Source organism: Maylandia zebra, linkage group LG8 (assembly GCF_041146795.1).
Source record: "Maylandia zebra isolate NMK-2024a linkage group LG8, Mzebra_GT3a, whole genome shotgun sequence".
In the NCBI taxonomy this organism is placed as follows: Eukaryota; Metazoa; Chordata; class Actinopteri; order Cichliformes; family Cichlidae; genus Maylandia; species Maylandia zebra.
In genome coordinates, this window is record NC_135174.1 from 7,708,051 (window position 1) to 7,728,751 (window position 20,701).

Sequence of the window (20,701 nt, forward strand, 5' to 3'; positions counted from 1 at the left end):
TTGCTTTAATAAATTTTTCATCTACATATGCGTCATATCTGCTTCAAAGAAATGACCTGATAAAGACTTATCAGAGATGATACTCATGCAAGTGCAATATCCCATTAAGAATGCTTCTCTTTCTTATTATGTAGAGAGGAGAATGTGCCAAATAAACATTTCTGTTATCTCCCACCTCCACATGAGCTGTCAATCATAGGTAAGATAATTGCACTATTTTAAAGTGCTGTTCAATTAAAATGGTGATATTGTGTGACTGTCTGACTCACTAGATTTTTGCTTAGGCTGTAACCTCTGTGAATCTTTCCTTTAAACCCACATATCGTCATCAACCGGCTAACCTGAGACCGGAGAATGTTTTCTGTTCTCCTCATTTCTTCAAAGGTTATACCAATTACTGCTTGGGTGTATTTTACAGAATTCCAGCCCAACATGGTACTTGATTTTGATGTCCTCCGGTGATCTGTAATAAGGCTATGAAGTATATAAGTGGATGGTCAGTGCTAAGCTTTTTTTAAATGGCTATTTTAGGTCAGATTATAGTATAAATTGGACCCAGAGAGACACACAGACTCTGACATTCACTTTTTTCTCCTCATCTCGAAATTTTTGCTCAGACATCTAAAGTGTATTTTTAATTCTATGAGTTGCTCAAATATGCTGTGAATTGTTAAAACTCATGTTTACCATTGTTTTTTTAGTTCATTTGTTTGTTTGTTTTCAGAGACCTGATTTGGCTGAGAGGTTATAATGCTAAGATATCAGTTAAGCTGATTTAGCTTAGTTTACCGAGTCCATCCACAGACTGGAGTTTGGAACTGTAGCCTCTGGTTTATAGATTTAACTGGTAATTGTGTGACAGTAGGTTTCATGTAATTTTACAGAGTGACAAGAAAGTAATGTAACGAGTAAATTTACTTTCTCCAGAGAGTAAGTAAGTAATTAGTAATGTGTAATACATTACCCAGTAGTGACCACACTTGAATGCAGAGATTTTAGCATGTTTGCTAACTGGAGTGTTCATGTGCACACAAGCACGATGCCACAGACGTCCCAGCAGTCTGCCTTCATCAGGATGAAATAGGATGAAATGTTAATATTAATATTCTTGTTAATACTTGAAATCTTGATTTAAAGCCAGATAGCAAAACAATGCTAATTAGCAAATATTATCGTGCTACATACTTAAGCTAAGGTAGCAATGTGCTGAAAGTAAACATGATAGCTTCGTCATTCACAGCATGTTAGAACACCTGTTCTTCAAAGGTCACCACCACAATAAACTGCTCTCGTACATCTGTTGTGACATGATGGAGGTACTGTAGAGTACTGGATCCCATTTCAGATTTCTATTTAGAGGAGTCCAACCCAAGGTTTTTTGACAGTCATCACTGGCTTTGTAAGACTCTCGTGTTTGTATGGGACCACCAAATATCACCACATTACAAATCTTTTTTCAGTCATATGCCTGTTAGTTAGCACATTCTTTTTCTGTTGTTTAACAGTGGTCAGCAGTGGTTGACTATGAAAGAGCTTCACAAAGCTGCTAACCTGAATGTAATATAGTTTATTTGTTATAGTAACCCATATTTCAAAAATAAAATCAGCCTTTCTTGACTTGACATCTTGACGTCGATTGCAGCCACATCACTCAGGGACTAGCTAAGTAGCCTATTCCTAGATCAATACTCATTAACCCATATTTTCCCAGGCTGAGGTCTATCCAGGAACAGTGTCTGCCAATGAAAATCAATGAGAGCCAGAGAGATGAGTGTGTGACCTAAATATTCCTGCAGACTGAAGGTTTCATGTTCAGTGTGCAAACTGTATAATACACATGCAGTCTGTCAGTTACATCTTATTCATGTTACAATTTTTATAGCAAAGTACTAATACTTTTACTTCTTCCTCAACTGTGAGCTGAGGAGCAAGTTGTTGTTTTTCTTTTACATTTAAATTTATTCTTTTTTTAAAAGAAACGCTAACTTTTAGGACGACGCAGGGTTGTCCAAGCTTATGCCAAAGAAGGATTAGCACATCTGCAGCCTGCTTCATACACAGAGCACATATGGAATCGCTCACACAGACTGTGCACATTCATATTCATAAACAATACTTCCAATGAGATTTCGCTAACAGCATGTCGAGCGAGACTTACAGATGGACTGAATATAATATGCTGCGATTATTCAAATATAGCATTCATTTATTCAGACATTTAACTCACAGCAAACTGACAACTGCTGTCTCATTGAATCGTATGCTTCAGAGATCACCATTGTTTCATATAAATCATCTAACATTCTGTCTCAGAATAGGAAGCCAGACAGCTAAAAGGTCATGAACTACTAATAAGAAATATCCTGCTTCTTTTTCTAGAGCAGTTTCAATCACAAAAATGGGATGAATATAACACTGCGTCATACCAATAAATGGCGATGATGTTCCGGTGTGGCATAAGGAATTTTGGGGGGGGGGGGGGGGTTTTTGTAATTATGACAGTTTGTTATATGGGTCAGTGTTAAATAGAAATTTACACAAGGTCTACTGACTCACCCTGTCAGATTGGTCTGTCGCAATCAGTGGGCCTCACAGAAGCCAGTGTCGTGTGTCAAATTTGAAGCTGGGGAAAGATGTGAATCAAATGTAATCCCAGTTATTACTAAACTGACACAGAAATTTAAAGTCACGGGAGAGCTGTTGTTGCTCTCATCTTCTTGCATTAAGCATACAACATAAACCTTACTGGGTTACTACTATTAATGACTAACATACAACACAAGTAATGTGGCTATGCCCCACATCCATATTTTCCCTTATAGGACTTTATGACTTAAATTTGTATTTTCAACTCCTGCTTGTTTCGGGTTTTGAGAAGGACTAAAATGTGATGCCTAGAAAACTGGATCAGAGTAGTGATGGTAAATTCGATTCTTTTTACTGAATCGAGTTTGAATGAGTCACTCACCAAAGTGAATCGTTTTTTTGAGTCATTTGAGTCACTGAGTCATTTGCCCAGAGAGTGCAAAAAATTTACATTTTCACTCAAACTTAATTTGTTTCTCTTTTCATGTAAATCCTACTGCTAAGATGAGTGATTGAAAAAGAAAAACAACTATTTTTATAGAGCAAAAAAATTAAGATTTCTAAAGGGAACATTTATTTTATTTTATTTTATTTTATGTTATTAGTATTTTCCTCAAATGTGTCAAATATATATTGTGAGTGATTCGTTCATGATTTGCACATTACTGGATCACTAAAGTGTCTGTTTGTGCTGCCAACCTAACTAAACAATTTTTCTGCCTTCATCTTCATCTTTTTGTGATAAACATGTTTTCTGATGGTGTTGGCCTCTTTCAGCAGTCTTATCACTTCAGACGTGCTTCTCCAGTCCCAGTATTAATTGGGGTTTGCTATTAGACCACACTTTGATATGCAGACTGGAGATGCTAGGAATCTGGCTGACTTAATGATTAGTGAATAACCGACTCTACCTGGGGCGATCGTGGCTCAAGAGTTCGGAGTTCGCCTTGTAATCGGAAGGTTGCCGGTTCGGCCCCGGCTCCGACAGTCTTGGTCGTTGTGTCCTTGGGCAAGACACTTCACCTGTTGCCCTACTGGTGGTGGTCAGAGGGCCCGGTGGCGCCAGTGTCCGGCAACCTCGCCTCTGTCAGTGCGCCCCAGGGTGGCTGTGGCTACAATGTAGCTTGCCATCACTAGTGTGTGAATGTGTGTTTGAATGGGTGGATGACTGGTTGTGTAAAGCGCTTTGGGGTCCTTAGGGACTAATAAAGCGCTATACAAATACAGGCCATTTACCATTTACCTACGCTTATATTTTGGAGAAAAGCAAAACAGCTTTTTTGGGAAAAATTTTAATAATTTTTGCTGCATGTTTGATGTCTGATTACTGTTTCTGATTGCCAAGACTTGAAATCAATTTAATAGCAACAGAAATTACATATTCTGATTGCACAGGGTTAGAATTGGGGTTAAGGTTATATTGGCACTGACAGCCAAGACTGCACCCAGCAACTCACTAGTGAAACATGTGTGTCTCCCAACTAGGTTAGTGGTTGCTGGAGGTTGCTGGCAGTTGCTGTCAAACTGATTACTAAAACCTTTGTCAAGTAGACCTAAAGACTGGTTATTGACCCTACCACCCTGAGGGAAAAGTGTGTCTTCTGTGGACTCTGAGGTTGCTGGAAGTGTCACGAGTGTAAAGTTGGTTACAGAGATTTTAATCGTGCTGCATCAAAACCTTCCCTGCCGATAGCTAGCAGTTTTCAGCATTTGTCAGCAGTGTTGGTCAAGTTACTTGAAAAAAGTAATCAGTAACTAATTACTGATTACTTCCCCAAAAAAGTAATCCCGTTACTTTACTGATTACTTATTTTCAAAAGTAATTAATTACTTAGTTACTTAGTTACTTTTTAAAAACACGATTTACAACCTGAAGAGGTGATAAAGCGATAGATCTTTCAGCCCAATTCTACTTTTTCTGCATAATCCATCATACAAAATGTAATCAAATGGAAAAGTCTCTTTTTTTAACTTGTTTTATCAGTTTTAATCTTTTAACTTTATGCATCAAGCAAAAATTTAATTATATGCAACATTCTCTGACTTGAAGAAATTAGTTTAACATTTAAACCTATTTTCGACACATTCCAGCACATAAAATAAAATATTTTTTGTGTTTACACTCACTCTTTCAAATAGATGCAAGTAAAGTAAAGTCAAAGACTCAGTAGTCCTGTTGCTCTATTTTCACCTGTAAAGCAGGAGTAGGGCAGGCGGAGGTTTACCCTGGTGCAGGTGTGCCGCGGTCAGTTGAAGAATCCGCGAGTTTCTCTGTGAGTTTCCCATTACGTCATGGCGCACTCGGTACTTGCTTGGAAGTTTAGGGGGGGGGGGTTTCGCTGTAAAAAGTTTTCTTCCCACGCACAACGGACGCTAATGTTTTTGTCACTTTTTATGGAATCAAACTCAAGATAAGGTCAGTACTTCCATGCTTTAAACGCTGCACGCTCATACTCTCTCTCACAATCGATATATGATTCATTGTTGATCTGCACACAGCTGTTGTCACCAACGGCGCACTCGCTTACGTCACTGTCATGAGACATTCTCGCAAAAAAATCACGGTTTTAGTAACGCAGTAACGCAGCGTTCCTACGGGAAAGTAACGGTAATCTATTTACCGTTTTTGCAATAGTAATCCCTTACTTTACTCGTTACTTGAAAAAAGTAACCAGATTACACTAACGCGTTACAAGTAACTCGTTACTGCCCATCTCTGTTTGTCAGAAGTTTGCAAGAAAGATGCCAACTTGTCTTCAAGTACAAACTTCTCACCAAGCGGTGGGGGAATTGTAAAAAGTGCAACACATTCAAGAAACCTTTCACCTTCAAAGTAAAAGTTGTGCATTTTAAAATGTTGGCTACAGAAGTAAGGCACAACTTTTACTCAAAAATCATTTTACATGAACATTCTTCATTTTCTGTTTGGGTTGCACTTTTTCAAGTTTCACTACAGCTCAGATAGCAAGTGGTGAGTGTTTGCAGACAAGTTGGCATCTTCCATGCAAACTATGGGCGACCAAACTAATCTTTTAGCAATCAAAGCAATTACAGGGAGCTTTTTGGTGTGTACCTTCTCACCGATCTCACATTTGGACTGCCAGCAACTACTAAAAAAACATTTGGGAAATAAACATTTTACCTTAGTAGCTGGAGATTGCCAGAGGTCACAAACCGGTCTAGGTTTGTGTGACTGAGACTCTAAACTTCAGAGGCTCAGGGTGTTAGTTCCACCCTGTTCCTTGGTCTCTGCAGCTCAACGTGGCAAAGACCAAGGAACTGATCGTGGACTTCAGGAAGACCAGGAAACACTTGACCCCTGTTTCAATCCAGGGGGTCAGTGTTGACATTGTGGAGGACTATAAATACCTTGGAGTACACATTGACAACAAACTGGACTGGGCTAAAAACACCACAGCACTTTACAGGAAGGGCCAGAGTCGTCTCTATTTTTTGAGGCGACTGAGGTCCTTCAACATCTGCCAGAAAATGCTCAGGATTTTCTATGAGTCTGTTGTGGCCAGTGCGATCCTCTATGCTGTTGCATGCTGGGGGAGCAGGCTGAGGGTCGCAGATGCCAACAGACTTAATAAACTAATCCGTAAGGCCAGCAATGTTGTGGGGATGGAGCTGGACTCCCTCAAGGTGGTGTCGGAGAGGCGGATGCTGTCCAAGATAAAGACAATGTTGGATAACACCTCCCACCCACTCCATGACATGCTGGTCAGTCACAGGAGCACGTTCAGTGAGAGACTGAGATTACCGAAAAGCACCACTGAACGACACAGGAAATCATTCCTGCCTGTGGCCATCTCCCTGTACAACGCATCCACTTAACACACTGTTTGCTGCTACAACTACACATGTTTCTTGTTCAGCTATTTATTTATGAGTGACTTATGTATGTATGTATGCATATATATGTATATATTGTACTATTCTTAGTTAGTGTATTGTCTGATTCTGATTCTGATTAACTTGTAATCCAAGTTACACCCCCCCCCCCCCCAAGTACCACAGACACAAACCTATTCAGATATCTTGTCAACGTCATGTCTCCTCATTGTGGCACCTCACCTCATCCTCCTCACCACGTCAAACACATTCACACGGTTCCCAGATGTGATAGATTAAGTGTGTCTCAAACTGGTATATGTAAAACAGTAATGCCCCCCCTTAGATAACTTGTATAAGTGTTATTACCTGCAAAATGTAAAAAGCTTACAATACTGACATTAAAAAGGCGACAGGTTACTGAGTACTGAATGGCTGTATGATTTAAAATGAGTTAAAGTTCAAATGTGGCATATTGAAGCTGAAGGACAAATTTCCTCTTCTTTCATTTTGAGTTTTTTAGATAGAGCTACAGAGCCAGTGCAGTGTCCTTTGTCATGGTCTTGCATTTGAATAAGTCTGGAAAAGCACTGAATTTATTACTGCCCATTTATCTAGGTCAGGGTGGATAGTTTCATAAGCCTGTTCAGCAAGTCAAGTTCAGCTCCCCCCGTGTCCTGCTCTGATTGATTCTGATTAACCTTTTTTCTTTATCCTAATGGCAAACAAGTCTTTGAATGGTAAGCTTCAATAGACGGTGTGGCACAAATGTAAATCAATTGTGTGAAGTGTCAAATTCAAAGAACAAAAATGCTCTGCAACACACACTAACAGTGAATATAATGGCAGCGCTCTAGCTTGTCACTAGCTTTTTCTTATTCAGATTGCTGTGCCTCATGAGAGGTGTTTTACATCAGCACTCAGGTTTTTGCTTAAATATGCCCGCTGCTTTTCCTCCTCTTATGCAAGACTGCATGTGCTACTGTGCAAAAGCACACTTTAACATACAATGAATGTGTGTCACTGTGCCACTTCCTGATCAGATATATGTAGGTCAGTGTGTCGAGTGAGTGTAAGATTGCTGTTTCTGATGCCCACCCACAGATGGCTTGTGAGTAAGGTGTAGCTCCTGAGACACATACAGGTGCTTTCTGAGTTATTAGCGTAAAAAAGACTAATAGAAAGTAGAGTGCTACAATAAAAAGTAAAATACATGTCACTCATTAATTTAAGTTGTCTATATTGTATAAATAGGATACGATGGTTGGCGTTTTTCCAGCTCCACAGTGTAATGTGGAGTCAATGCAAGACACCCTACGAGACCACCCATCTCCCATGCTACAGTTAGCAAACTGCTTGCCAAGTTTCGTGAAACTGGTTCAGTGTTGGATTTGCCAAAATGTGGACACAATAAAACTGTCACTAATGAAGAAACATCAGTGGCTGTCCTAGCTTCATTCAGCAAGAGCCCACAGCGTAGCACTCACCGCATGTCACTGGAGAGTGGACTTAGTCGAACATCCCTTTGGCAGATATTAGCTACTCACAAATGGCACCCTTACAAACTCCAGCTACTGCAGCATCTCAACGAGGATGACCCAGATCGGCGCACAGAATTTGCAGAATGGGCAAAACAAAAATTGGAACAGGACCCTCAGTTCACGCAGAAGATTTTGTTCAGTGATGAGGCAAACTTTTATGTGAATGGTGAAGTTAACAAACAAAACCACTGCTATTGGTCTGACACTAACCCACATTGGATGGATCCCTCCAAGACTGTTGGCACAACAAAAGTGATGGTTTGGTGTGGTATATGGGGTACAACGATAGTGGGTCCATTCTTCATCAATGGAAACCTCAAGGCCACTGGATATTTGAAATTGCTACATGATGATGTGTTTCCCTCTTTATGCACTGAAGCTGACACGTTCCCTGAGTTTTTCCAGCAAGATGGTGCACCACCACATTATGGGTGCCAGGACCGAGCATTCCTAGATGAACAGTTTCCTGGAAAGTGGATTGGTCGTCGTGGGCCAGTTGAATGGCCCCCAAAGTCTCCCGATCTGACCCCCTTAGACTTTTATCTTTGGGGTCATCTGAAGGCAATTGTCTATGGTGTGAAGATATGAGATGTGCAGCACCTGAAACTACGGATACTGGATGCCTGTGCTGGCATTTCTCCTGCGGTGTTGCTATCAGTGTGTGAAGAGTGGGAGAAGAGGGTTGCATTGAAAATCCAACACAATGGGCAGCACATTGAAGACATTTTATAAGTGGTCAGAAACTTGTAAATAACTCATGAAAGAATAAAGTTATGTTGAAACCAAGTGTAACATAGTTAAATAGAGTTGAAGTTAAATCCCGCTAAATGGGACATTGGCGCCACCTACTGTCGAAAAAGTGACCCTGCAATATTCACAAAGGGCAAGGGATTCTGGGTAATCCTCAGAATAATGGAGGATTCCTGCGAGGTAAGGAATGCGCAAATGTCGTGGGGAGGAAAAATCATATCGCAGGCTGTTAAAGTAATACAGTCTGACCCGATTATTTTTGTTGTTTATACATCATTTGTTGCGGGTCATTTCTCCAGTCTTTATGTTGAACTGAGTGCACGTTTATGTGAGATTTCTTTATTGGGAGGAGAGGAAACAAAATGGGAGCATAGTTAGCTAACTCTGTTGTTGCTTTCCCGTTTAGATTTTGTGCTGATTGCCCACGACATTAAAAAGAGAGCATTCTAACCATTGCCTTTTTGTTGTGAATGCAGACCAGAGAAGACACTACACAGAGGTCACACAAGCACACCATTGTTTTTCTTGTGACATTACCAATAAGTTTGATGTGTCACATGGCCCTCTTCCTATTGAAAAAACAAAAGTTGTATCCAAGATGGCCGACTGCTAAATGGCCACCATGGTCACCACCCATCTTGAGGAGTTTGCCCCCTCACATATACTAATGTGCCACAAACAGGACTTTAATATCACCAACCATTCCCATTTTATTACGTTGTATCCATATAAATGGCCCACCCTGTACATCTTTTTTGTGGGAAATTTTTATTTGGTGAAATCAGTCATATATGCCTAGAGAGCAGTCTGCTAACCTAGTATTTACCTGGTGACCAGTATTCCCCAACTAGTTTGCAAGTGGTTGCTGGAGTTTGTTGAACGTTAGTGTTTATGTGACACCAAAAACCTCTTTGTAATTGCTTGGGTAGCTAGCATATTGCTGCTGTCACTGTAATTTGCATAGATTAATCCATGGGCCTTTAGTAACTGAGTTCACAGTGACTGCCAGCAACCTACCACTTACCATCCAGTTGTGGAATACATGTTTCTCTGGCAATCAGTGGTTTCCAGATAGTCCCCAACCAGTGCCTCGACCTGTGTGGCTCTTTCTTTCTTTCTTTTTTTAAAGCATAAGGATAGCATAGTGGTTAGAACTGTTGCCTCACAGCAAGAAGGTCCTGAGTTTCCACTTCCACCATCAGGCCAGGGCCATGCATGGAGTTTGCATGTTCTCCCCGTGTTTGCATGGGTTCTCTCCGGGTACTCCTGCTTCCTCCCACAGTCCAAAGACATGCAGGTAGTGGGGATAGGTTAATTGGTAACTCAAAATGGTCCATGGTCCATGGTCTGTAGACGACGCCATCAACATGGCCCTACACTTCATCCTGCAGCATCTGGACTCCCCAGGAACCTACGCCAGGATCCTGTTTGTGGACTTCAGCTCTGCCTTCAACACCATCCTTCCAGACCATCTCCGAGACAAGCTTTCCCAGATGAATGTGCCTGACCCCATCTGCCGGTGGATCACTGACTTCCTGACGGACAGGAAGCAGCATGTGAGGCTGGGAAAGAATGTCTCGGACTCCCGGACCATCAGCACCGGCTCCCCTCAGGGCTGTGTTCTTTCTCCTCTGCTCTTCTCCCTGTACACCAACTGCTGCACCTCCACCCACCAGTCTGTCAAGCTAATCAAGTTTGCAGATGACACCACCGTTATTGGACTCATCTCGGACGGGGATGAGTCTGCCTACAGGAGGGAGGTTGAACGTCTGGTGTCCTGGTGCAGCCACAACAACCTGGTGCTGAATGCCCAGAAGACAGTGGAGATTATTGTGGACTTCAGGAAGCACACAGCCCCACTCCCCCCCCATCATCCTGACTGACACCCCCATCACCTCTGTGGACTCATTCCGCCTCCTGGGTACCACCATCACCCAGGACCTGAAGTGGGAGCCCACCATCACCTCCGTCATTAAGAAAGCCCAGCAGAGGATGTACTTCCTGAGGCAGCTGAAGAAATTCAACCTGCCAACACGGACGATGATGCAGTTCTACACTGCAATCATCGAGTCCATCCTCACCTCCTCCATCACCGTGTGGTACGCTGGAGCCACTATCAGGGACAAACAGAGACTGCAGCGTGTTGTGCGCTCTGCTGAGAAGGTGATTGGCTGCAGACTCCCATCTTTGCAGGACCTGTACACCTCCAGGACATTGCGGCGTGCAGCTCGGATCTCAGCTGACCCTTCTCACCCTGGACACAGTCTGTTTGACCTGCTCCCCTCAGGCAGGAGGCTCCGGTCCATTCGCACCAGAACCTCTCGCCATAAGAACAGTTTCTTCCCCTCTGCTGCTGGACACATGAACAATAACCATATGACTGTTCCCGCTACTAACACATGACCCTACGCTGTGTTCACTGCATCATTCCATGATTGGCACTGATCACCACCTGCACTCATGTATATATCTTTCAACGTAGCACTCTTAATTCTTATTCTCATGTATATATCTCATGTATAGCTCATGCACATATCTTTCTACGTAGCACTTTTAATTCTTATCCCTACTTTTATTTTTTTCATGTCTATTTAAGTGCTATTTATGACACTATGTTTGCACTGAAGCACCGCAGCAATTTCCTAATGTTGTAAACCTGCTCAACATTTGGCAATAAACCCCTTTCTGATTCTGATTCTGATTCTGGTTGTCTGTCTCTGTATGTTGGTCCTATGATAGACTGGCAACCTGTCCAGGTTGTACCTACTAAGACAACTTGGATAGGCTTCAGACCCCCATCACGACCCTGACAAGGATAAGTGGAAGAGAATGAATGTTTTTTTTTTTTGGGGGGGGGGGGTTAGGTAACGAATGACATTACATTACATGTAATGGATACTTTGCTGAGAAATGGTCTAGTGTATATAGCATATGTAACTAGACCCTTCTAACTAAGTCATTTTCCCCCTCTGTCTGCAGTGGTGCCAGTCCTGTCGGTCTAGTTCTTACTGCCATAGTGGCCTTGGCATACAAGGTGGCAATAAGCTTTGAAGGGTAAGTCTTTCTAAATCTCTCATTTGTCATTAAATCACATTTGTTGTTAAAATCCTTTATATATGGGTTTAGTGAGGGCAACATGTGACAACTGAAAATAACCTTAAATAATAACTGTAGGTTACAGCCCCCAGAAATGCTCGCTACAAATGCGGTCTTATAAAATCAAAAAAACCAACAAGAGTCAAAGAGATCCAAGAGCCCTAACATTTAGCAACATCTAAAAAACCTGTAACAGTAATTTACTGACCATACAAAAGAAATAAGAAAATAAAGATGTGCAAATACACTGACTTGATTCATCAGTTATAAAACAAAAACAAAAACTGCAGCTGTAGTGGCTAGAAGGTGGAGGAGGGAAGAAAACAACTTCCTGCTCCCTTTTTTTATTGGTTTCCAGCTCATTAAACCAAACTAGAGACACCTGGAGGAAAAAAGCAGAGACTTATGAGTCATGGGCCCTAGACTTTAATATGCAGATAACCAGAAGGAGGAGAGGACATGGATCAAAAAACCTTTCTGGTCAAAAAATGAAGGCTGAATGATAATGTGAAAAATATGCAAATAAACTTAAGTATTGTTTCAGCACAGACTTATTCAGCAGTCAACCTGCATCTGCTGAGTCACACAGATTATAACACAGGATCCTGAAGGTCTGGTGTTATTACTCATGACACGTGTCACATCAGCAGCTTTTAGAAAAGACTGAAAATTACATTTGTTGATTAAAAACAAGAATCAGCAACATATGGGATCAGTGTTGGTCAAGTTACTTGAAAAAAGTCATCAGTAACTAATTACTGATTACTTCCCCAAAAAAGTAATCCTGTTACTTTACTGATTACTTATTTTCAAAAGTAATTAATTACTTAGTTACTTAGTTACTTTTTAAAAACACGATTTACAACCTGAAGAGGTGATAAAGCGATAGATCTTTCAGCCCAATTCTACTTTTTCTGCATAATCCATCATACAAAATGTAATCAAATGGAAAAGTCTCTTTTTTTAACTTGTTTTATCAGTTTTAATCTTTTAACTTTATGCATCAAGCAAAAATTTAATTATATGCAACATTCTCTGACTTGAATAAATTAGTTTAACATTTAAACCTATTTTCTGCACATTCCAGCACATAAAATAAAATATTTTTTGTGTTTACACTCACTCTTTCAAATAGATGCAAGTAAAACACAGCAGAAAATAAATAAAGGCAAAGACTCAGCGGTCCTGTTGCTCTATTTTCACCTGTAAAGCAGGAGTAGGGCAGGCGGAGGTTTACCCTGGTGCAGGTGTGCCGCGGTCAGTTCAAGAATCCGCGAGTTTCTCTGTGAGTTTCCCATTACGTCGTTGCGCACTCGGTACTTGCTTGGAAGTTTAGGGGGGGGGGTTTTCGCTGTAAAAAGAAGTTTTCTTCCCACGCACGATGGACGCTAATGTTTTTGTCACTTTTTATGGAATCAAACTTAAAGTAAGGTCAGTACTTCCACGCTTTAAACGCTGCACGCTCATACTCCCTCCCACAATCGATATGTGATCCATTGTTGATCTGCACACAGCTGTTGTCACTAACGGCGCACTCGCTTACGTCACTGTCATGAGACATTCTCGCAAAAAAAATCATGGTTTTAGTAACGCAGTAACGCAGCGTTCCTACGGGAAAGTAACGGTAATCTAATTAATGTTTTTGCAATAGTAATCCCTTACTTTACTCGTTACTTGAAAAAAGTAACGAGTACGTTACTGTAATCTAACGCGTTATAAGTAACGCGTTACTGCCCATCTCTGTATGGGATACAGCAACATAACTGGAAAGCCTCCACTTACAAAAAATGCAATCATGTTCTGAGGATGTAGATGGTAACAGTGTTACTTTTTCTGGCATCAGAAATTCTGGAATATCAGAATATTCCATGTAGCTGTTCAATCCATACAGTTAAATCCACACAGAAGTATTAATTACAGAGTTCCTGTTTATTTATCAGTATACTATAGAAATGTCTTTTTTTTTACAATGTATCAATAGTTTTATAAATAAATAATTTTAATGTATTATTGAAATATTAATATATCCCTGGGATTAAATATGCAGTTAAACTTATTTACATTAAACAGAAAGGAGATTTTTCACTGGCCGGCCCACTTAATGTATGTATGTGGCCCATGATGTGAAAAGAGTTTGACATCCCTGCTCTATCTCACCAGTCCAACAAAACTTGGCTTGGTTTATAACTTTTTTCCTTCACTGCTTCTCATGGACAATTTCTTCTGCAGCACGACTCACCCAGCGATTGCAAGAAATGATTCTGCTATCCTTGTCTAGCTGAGCGTTTCTGAGTAGCCTCAATAGACCAAATAAATCTCCACCCGAGTAAAATGAAAGTCTAAAAAGAGATTTTTAACCCTGGCTGAGTTGGAGGCATGCTTTTCCGAAAGTGTCAGGCATTAAACACAAGCTGTGCATGAGCGCACAGATTTACATCCGGCAACACTGATCCATCGTTGTCTCACTTAGCTTGAACCTGTGAATTGAAGGATAGGCAGGTGCCAGATTTTACCACACACTGCCACTGGGATTCATGTGCTATATTTGTGTTTCGCTGCTGGAAGAGATTCAGGATGATCTCATTTGTTTAAACTATACGTGGAGAGTAGGGTGTCTGCTTGGATTCTACCTCACACGGTGACTGGAATTGGTAAAAGTGGCGGTGGGATTGATGCGGGAGCCATGCAGGGAATAGAAACTGGTGTCAAGTGAGTTCAGAGAGCGTCTTGGATTTGTTTTAGCTCGTAATCGCCATCTTCATGATACAAATAGTGCAGCGATGAAAGCTCACACCAGGATGAAACGGCACTGTTTCATCTATTCTTACGCACAGTTTATTAGATTACTATGACTTTCCTGAAAAGCGAGAAACTGATGACTGGCCATGGTGGTAGATCCACAGGCTGGGTGCTCTGAGAGTCAGCAGGATAACAAAAAATTACTTAACAGTGTGAAGTGTAAGCATTTAAATGTTTAATAAAGATGCTGTGACATCCAGTACTGCAGGAGCTCTGTAGAGTACTCCTAAAAAGCTGCGCTGTGCATTTAGTTTTTTCACTTTTATCATACTTCAGTTCCTTATTTCCTCGATTTAATGATATACTCAGTAGTCACCATGTTAGAGACACAGTTTAACTAACCATTAACTAATATCTCAGCCAGTCACATGACAGCATGGTTCCAAATGCGTCCCGAGGTTCATAACGGGGATGAAATGTGATTTCAATGGTGCTGACTCTGCCATGGTTGTTGGTGCTAGTAGATTAGCACGAACCACTGATCTGCTGGGGTTTTCCCACACAACCATCAGTAGGGTTTACAGAGAATGGTCTAGAAGAGCACAGAAAATATCCAGTGAGCAGCAGTTCTCTGACCTGTTGATGCCAGAGGTCAGAGGAGAATGGCCAGACTGCTTTGCGTATGCTCAAATAACCACCTGTTACTACCAAGAGATACAGAAGAACATCTCTGAATGGACAGCGTGTTGAACCATGAAGGAGATGGGCTATAGGAGCATGTTGGATGACACTCCGGTTAGCTCAGAGCAGGAAAGTAAGTCTGCATTGCATGACTTCACCAAAGGGCCAGGGTTTAGGGTAAACTATATGTAAGCATGGATCCATCCTGCCTTGCATAAACAGTTGGTGCATTGGGAGATTTGCATCATTGGTGTGCAGTCCTTGTAGGAGCTATACAATGAAGAATGAAGGTAAAACAGGTCTAACCCAGTACTAGCAAGGTGTGCCTAATTAATGGGATGGATATGATTCCTTTTGGCAGTAAACTTGATTGCAACGATACATTGAGACCAAGAGGCAGTGTCCCAATGTGTTACATCATGTTGTAAAATTTTCACGATACATAAATTCTTTAAGCGTGTCCACTGATTCTGATTCTTGTGTTAGCCATTAGTACCACAGAAAAGCTTCAAACTCTGTTTTGCTCTTGGACTCCGAAGTTTTGATCTGCATCCATCTGCAGCAGAGTGGTGGAGCACGTGGAGAGACGAGGGCATCTTGCTATCGTTCACTCATATACTCAAGCTCCCTCACGGTTCAACACACAGGCGCGCTCCTGGCACAGAGTGGTACAGCCTTCCAAGCTCATTTATTGTCCCATTACATGTTTGTTTTTCTGTATTTGCAGACCATTCACCGAACAGATCTATCGAGAGAGGAGTCTGCGCCACAAGCATGAATAATTTCCCCCGGACACGTCCTATTTCGGGTTCAGATGAGGATTCCCTCCGGTGTGAACAGACTGAGAGCCTTGGTCATTATTTGACCTCCTCCATGGATACGAAGGAAACATCCCCACTACTGATCCGTGTGTTTTTCTGTTAGTTCAAAGTGATTTTGTGAAAGGGGAATCTACATGCAGGCTTTTTTCTGATCCTGTCACATGTCAGTCCTTTTGAGATCGAGAATCCAAATATCGATAGTATCGATTCAAACGCTGGTTTAGTATCGGATTAATAATTTGCTTCTATCCCCACAGTTCAGTGTGTAACCCACTTAATTGTGTTAAATAATTATTTTTTTTGTAAATTAAAAATATACCGCAAACATGCACTGTGAAACATGTCTGAACCTTTTTGTGTTGACTGTCATGTCTGTTTAATTTAGGACCTACAGCGCATTTAAACAACAGAAGTGGTTCAGAGACGACACGTTTACCTTCCAGCTCTCCAAAAAAACTCAGTCTGAAAATACATGAAAATCTGAAAGGTGTCTTTTGTTGTGTTACTGTGGAAAGTAAAAATCACAGTGACTTTAGTGGTCATTAAAATGTGTTCAGAATTTGCAAAATGATGATTATTCATCTCCTAAGTCATGACGCACTGCTCCACCCTACATAAGCTGCCTTTATAAGTTAAAGGTATCGGTATAAGCAATACTGGCTCTGTATTTACTTGGAATCAGATCAATACTAAACCTTGCAGTATTGCACAGCACTGCCAGAGGGCAAATCTGCTTGACCTATCAACATGTTTAACACTCAGCTGTATCATATTTATCTGTATGTGTATTAAAGATCAGCAGCAGAAAACAGGCCATAATATTCTTCAAGGCAGGTGGAGCGCAGAAATCTTTTCACAGATAAGATGTTACAGATGCATAGTGCCGGACAAACATGCAAACTTGCAACATGCATAACTGCCTGACAAAGAATTCAATGTTTTTTTATAATCTACATCTATCAAAACAGCAAACAGAGGGGGCAGTCCTGCAGGGATATCAGAGGGCTTTGCTCAGTTGAGATGTGCTAGTGAATTATGCAGGTGAGTCAGAATGTATAATTCAAATGCATTTGAAGTGACTGGAGAAATTCATGAATAACCTTTTTAATTATATCTGTGTTTAAGATCTCCAACTGTATATTATTATTAAAAGTCCCAGTGACCCCTGTTGTTTTATAACTCTCCAAGTGTATCGTCCTTCAGAGGTGTGTCTGTGCGCTTTCCTGGCTGAATGACTGAATTTTACCTGTAGGAAGTTTACTGTTCTAGATATTACATGATGTAAATTGCTTATTTTTAAAGTGTTAGCCAAGACTGAAACCACAGTGTAACAAGGTCCCAGTTTAATCCGAGTTCACTCAAAAGCCAACATGATAACTACCTTGTTTTTAAAAAAAACAATTTCTGAAACCGTTACTGAGACGAACATTTTCAATGTCTGTTAAAGTAAAACAGAAATTTTAAGGCCACTGATCCGTACTTTATAGTAAAAATATACATGTATATGCATTTGCTGTGGCTTCACACACTGTGACGGTTTCAGTGTTAAGATGCATGGTACTGTATTTACTCTATTATGTTAATCATTTCAAATTTCAGAGAAGCTGTTTCACTGCTGGCTTAACAGTGCAACTATGCAAATCATTCCAAAGTGAACAATGCACACTGCCTGCTACTTTATGCTAATGAAGTGATTTATGTAATAAAGGAATGAGTCAGGGTGCAAAGCATTGGTCTCCTTGTGTTTCAAGAAATACAGACTACTAATGGAAGCACTTAAGGCAAGACTTTGCATATCTGTCTCCAACAGGGCAGATGAGAATGTGGGAATATGTATAACAATGCCTTAAAATGTTTAGCTCCTAAACAATGCAATGATTTTACTAAACCCCAAGAATTAGATTGGCTGAAGATTACTGGATTTAAATTTCACTGTGCTGGTATACAGCTGCAAACTACAGGGAAAAGTGTCCAATCCAAGTCTGCTTTCACTGCTCAGATCTTGAAGATTGAACATTCAGTGATGTGGTTCTCATGTTCTCCCCATGTACATGCATGGGATTCAGTTAACTGCGAATGAGTTATCCCTGTGACAGGCTGGCATCCATTCCTGGGTGTACTCCACCTCTCAGACAATGACAGATGGTATAGTCTCCAGCCACACAGCAAACCTGAATTGAATAAGCAGAAGAATTTGAAAGGATGGAAGTTTCTGCACTTACTGAGTTTTGGACTCTGTGCTATTCCAAAACATGGGTGACCTAAAGCTCTAGACCAGGGGTCCCCAACTCCAGGCCTCAAGGGCTGGTGTCCTGCAGCTTTTAGATGTGTCCGTGATCCAACACAGCTGATTTAAATTGGCTACATTACCTCTTCAACATGTCTTGCAGTTCTCAAGAGGCCTGGTAATGAACTAATCATTTGATTCAGGTGTGTAGACCCAGGGTGAGATGCAAAACCTGCAGAACACCGGCCCTCAAGGCCTGGAGTTGGGGACCCCTGCTCTAGACAGACAGCAAGCCTGATTACTTTTAAGAGTAGGCTTCAAACTTTACTTCCTGACAAAGCATATAGTTAGGGTTTGATCAGGTTACCCTGAAACACTCATTTTGACCACAGACAAAAAAAAAAGTGAATTTTTAAAAAGTTGAAAAATCACTAATGAGCACGTGTGGAAAGAAAAGCCAAACAGACTGGTGATAATGTAGGTACAATACACTCAATTTCACTTCTATTCACTTAAGCTGAAATCTGTGCTACAAATAAATTTGGAAACCTATTAAAGTGTTGAACAAATTAGCATCTTTCCTTTTCTTTATTTCTTACATCAGGACGGTGACATCATTTTGCAGTCAGTACTGTGGAGTGCAGCTTTGTTGGACACTGGCCTAATGTGACTGTACTGAAGGAAGAGAGAAATATCGTGGGCATTATCAAAGAAAATACTAATAAAAAAAAAATCTCATAGCCGCTATGCAACACAGTTTTTCTTTTTTAAGGCTAAGAGATGTCACTGCCAAACAATCGGCACCTTGAGGGTGCGCTCAGCAGCAGCCCCAATGACAGAGAAAAAGAAAAATATTTTCATCATTTACTTTCTGCCACATTAAAAATGTGTTTTCATCCAAATCCTACGACTATTTAAATGGACAGTTTCATTCTTTTATAATCCATTATTTTAACTTGTGACAAGTATTGTGAGCATTTATCCTCTTACTATCCACCAGGTCACCATTATGGTGCTGGGTTTTGGCTAAGCTACGTAGTACAAATAATCAAATGATCATAAACTAGATGTCACAATTTTATTTAATGAATTAAGACGCATCACAGTTTTTCTTGTATGTAGATATGGTCAAGATGACCTGCTTAAGTTCAAACTGAGCATCAGAATGAAGAAGAAAGGTGATCTAAGTGAATGTGCAGAAACTGCTGATCTGCTGGGACTTTCCCACACAGCCGTCTCTACAATATACAGATGAGGGTTTGAAAAAGAGAAAACATCCAGTGAACGTCAGTTCTCTGGGTGAAAAATCGTTAAATGCCAGAAATGAGTAGAGTATGACCAGACTGTTTTAAGCTGAGAATATGACAGGAGTAAGTCAAGTGACTAATTACAAGTTACAATCAAGGGCTGCAGAAGAGCATCTCTGAATCAGAGAAGCTAAAGCAGCTGAAGACCACACTGGGTTTCACTCCTGTCAGCTAAGACGAAGAAACGAAGGCTACAGTTTAAAAAACTATTGTTTGGTTTGATGACTCTCAGTATCTGCTGCAACATTTAGATGGCACAGTCAGCATGAAAGCATGGATCCACCCTGAGTGATGGTGTGGGGGATATTTTCTCAGCCCATTTTGGACCCAACTGAGGATCATTTAAATCCCACAGCATACCTGAGTATTTCTGCTGACCATATTCATCCCTTTATGACCACAGCGTTGTCATCTACTGATGGATGCTTCCATCAGGATAACACCAGATCACCTGTGTACTTAGATAGATCCCACAGTCATCATGTCAGTCCAACAGATCACTTTTAAGATGTGATGGAAGGAGAGATTTGCATCATGTGTGATGCTGTCATGTCAATATGGACCAAAATTTCAAAAGGAATCTGTGCCACAAAGAGTTAAGAAAGGCACAAAAGGGGTTCAACCCAGTAGTAGCAAGGTGTACCTAACAAGGCGGCTGAGGAGTCTAAATCTTTCTTTGCATTTCATGAACTAAGCAAGAAGAGTAGCAGTTTTAAGGTGTCGATATAGAAGCTGTTTACATGTTTTTCATCTGGATGTGAAAATTAGATTTATGTATTTTTCTTGCAGAAAGGAGTTTGCTACATCAAAATAAGAGAATAATAATGAAGGACCACCAGGATCTAGTGAGTATGAATGCAATATGAACAACAAACTCTGTAGTATTCATTAAGATTGAGATTAAATGGAGAACACATGCATGCACTTTAACACTCAACATAAAATCATGGGACTTTAGCTCATTTTGGTTGTGATTCTAATATTCAAGTGCATCACAACAATAAAAGTTTCTTTCAGTGCTTCAAAACTCTGAATAACTATACACAAATGTGCTTACAGTCTGCATCCTGGTAAGTAGGTCAGAATGATGGTAAAACTCAAATGTAATTACATTTTATT

The 20,701-nt window shown here is 40.6% G+C and overlaps 1 protein-coding gene across 3 annotated transcripts in view; it reads left to right on the plus strand.

Annotated features, from left to right (window-relative positions):
* The window catches only part of pemt (phosphatidylethanolamine N-methyltransferase), a 116,958-nt gene extending 98,114 nt beyond the window's left edge, over positions 1-18,844 (plus strand). For all 3 annotated transcript variants that reach the window (XM_014409734.4, XM_076887248.1, XM_024803511.2), the window contains exons 6-7: positions 11,691-11,765; positions 15,955-18,844. In XM_014409734.4, the coding sequence (XP_014265220.2) occupies positions 11,691-11,765; positions 15,955-16,009 (130 nt within the window). In that variant the 3' untranslated portion in view covers positions 16,010-18,844. The remainder of the gene's footprint in view (positions 1-11,690; positions 11,766-15,954) is intronic.
* Positions 18,845-20,701: the final 1,857 nt, after the last annotated feature.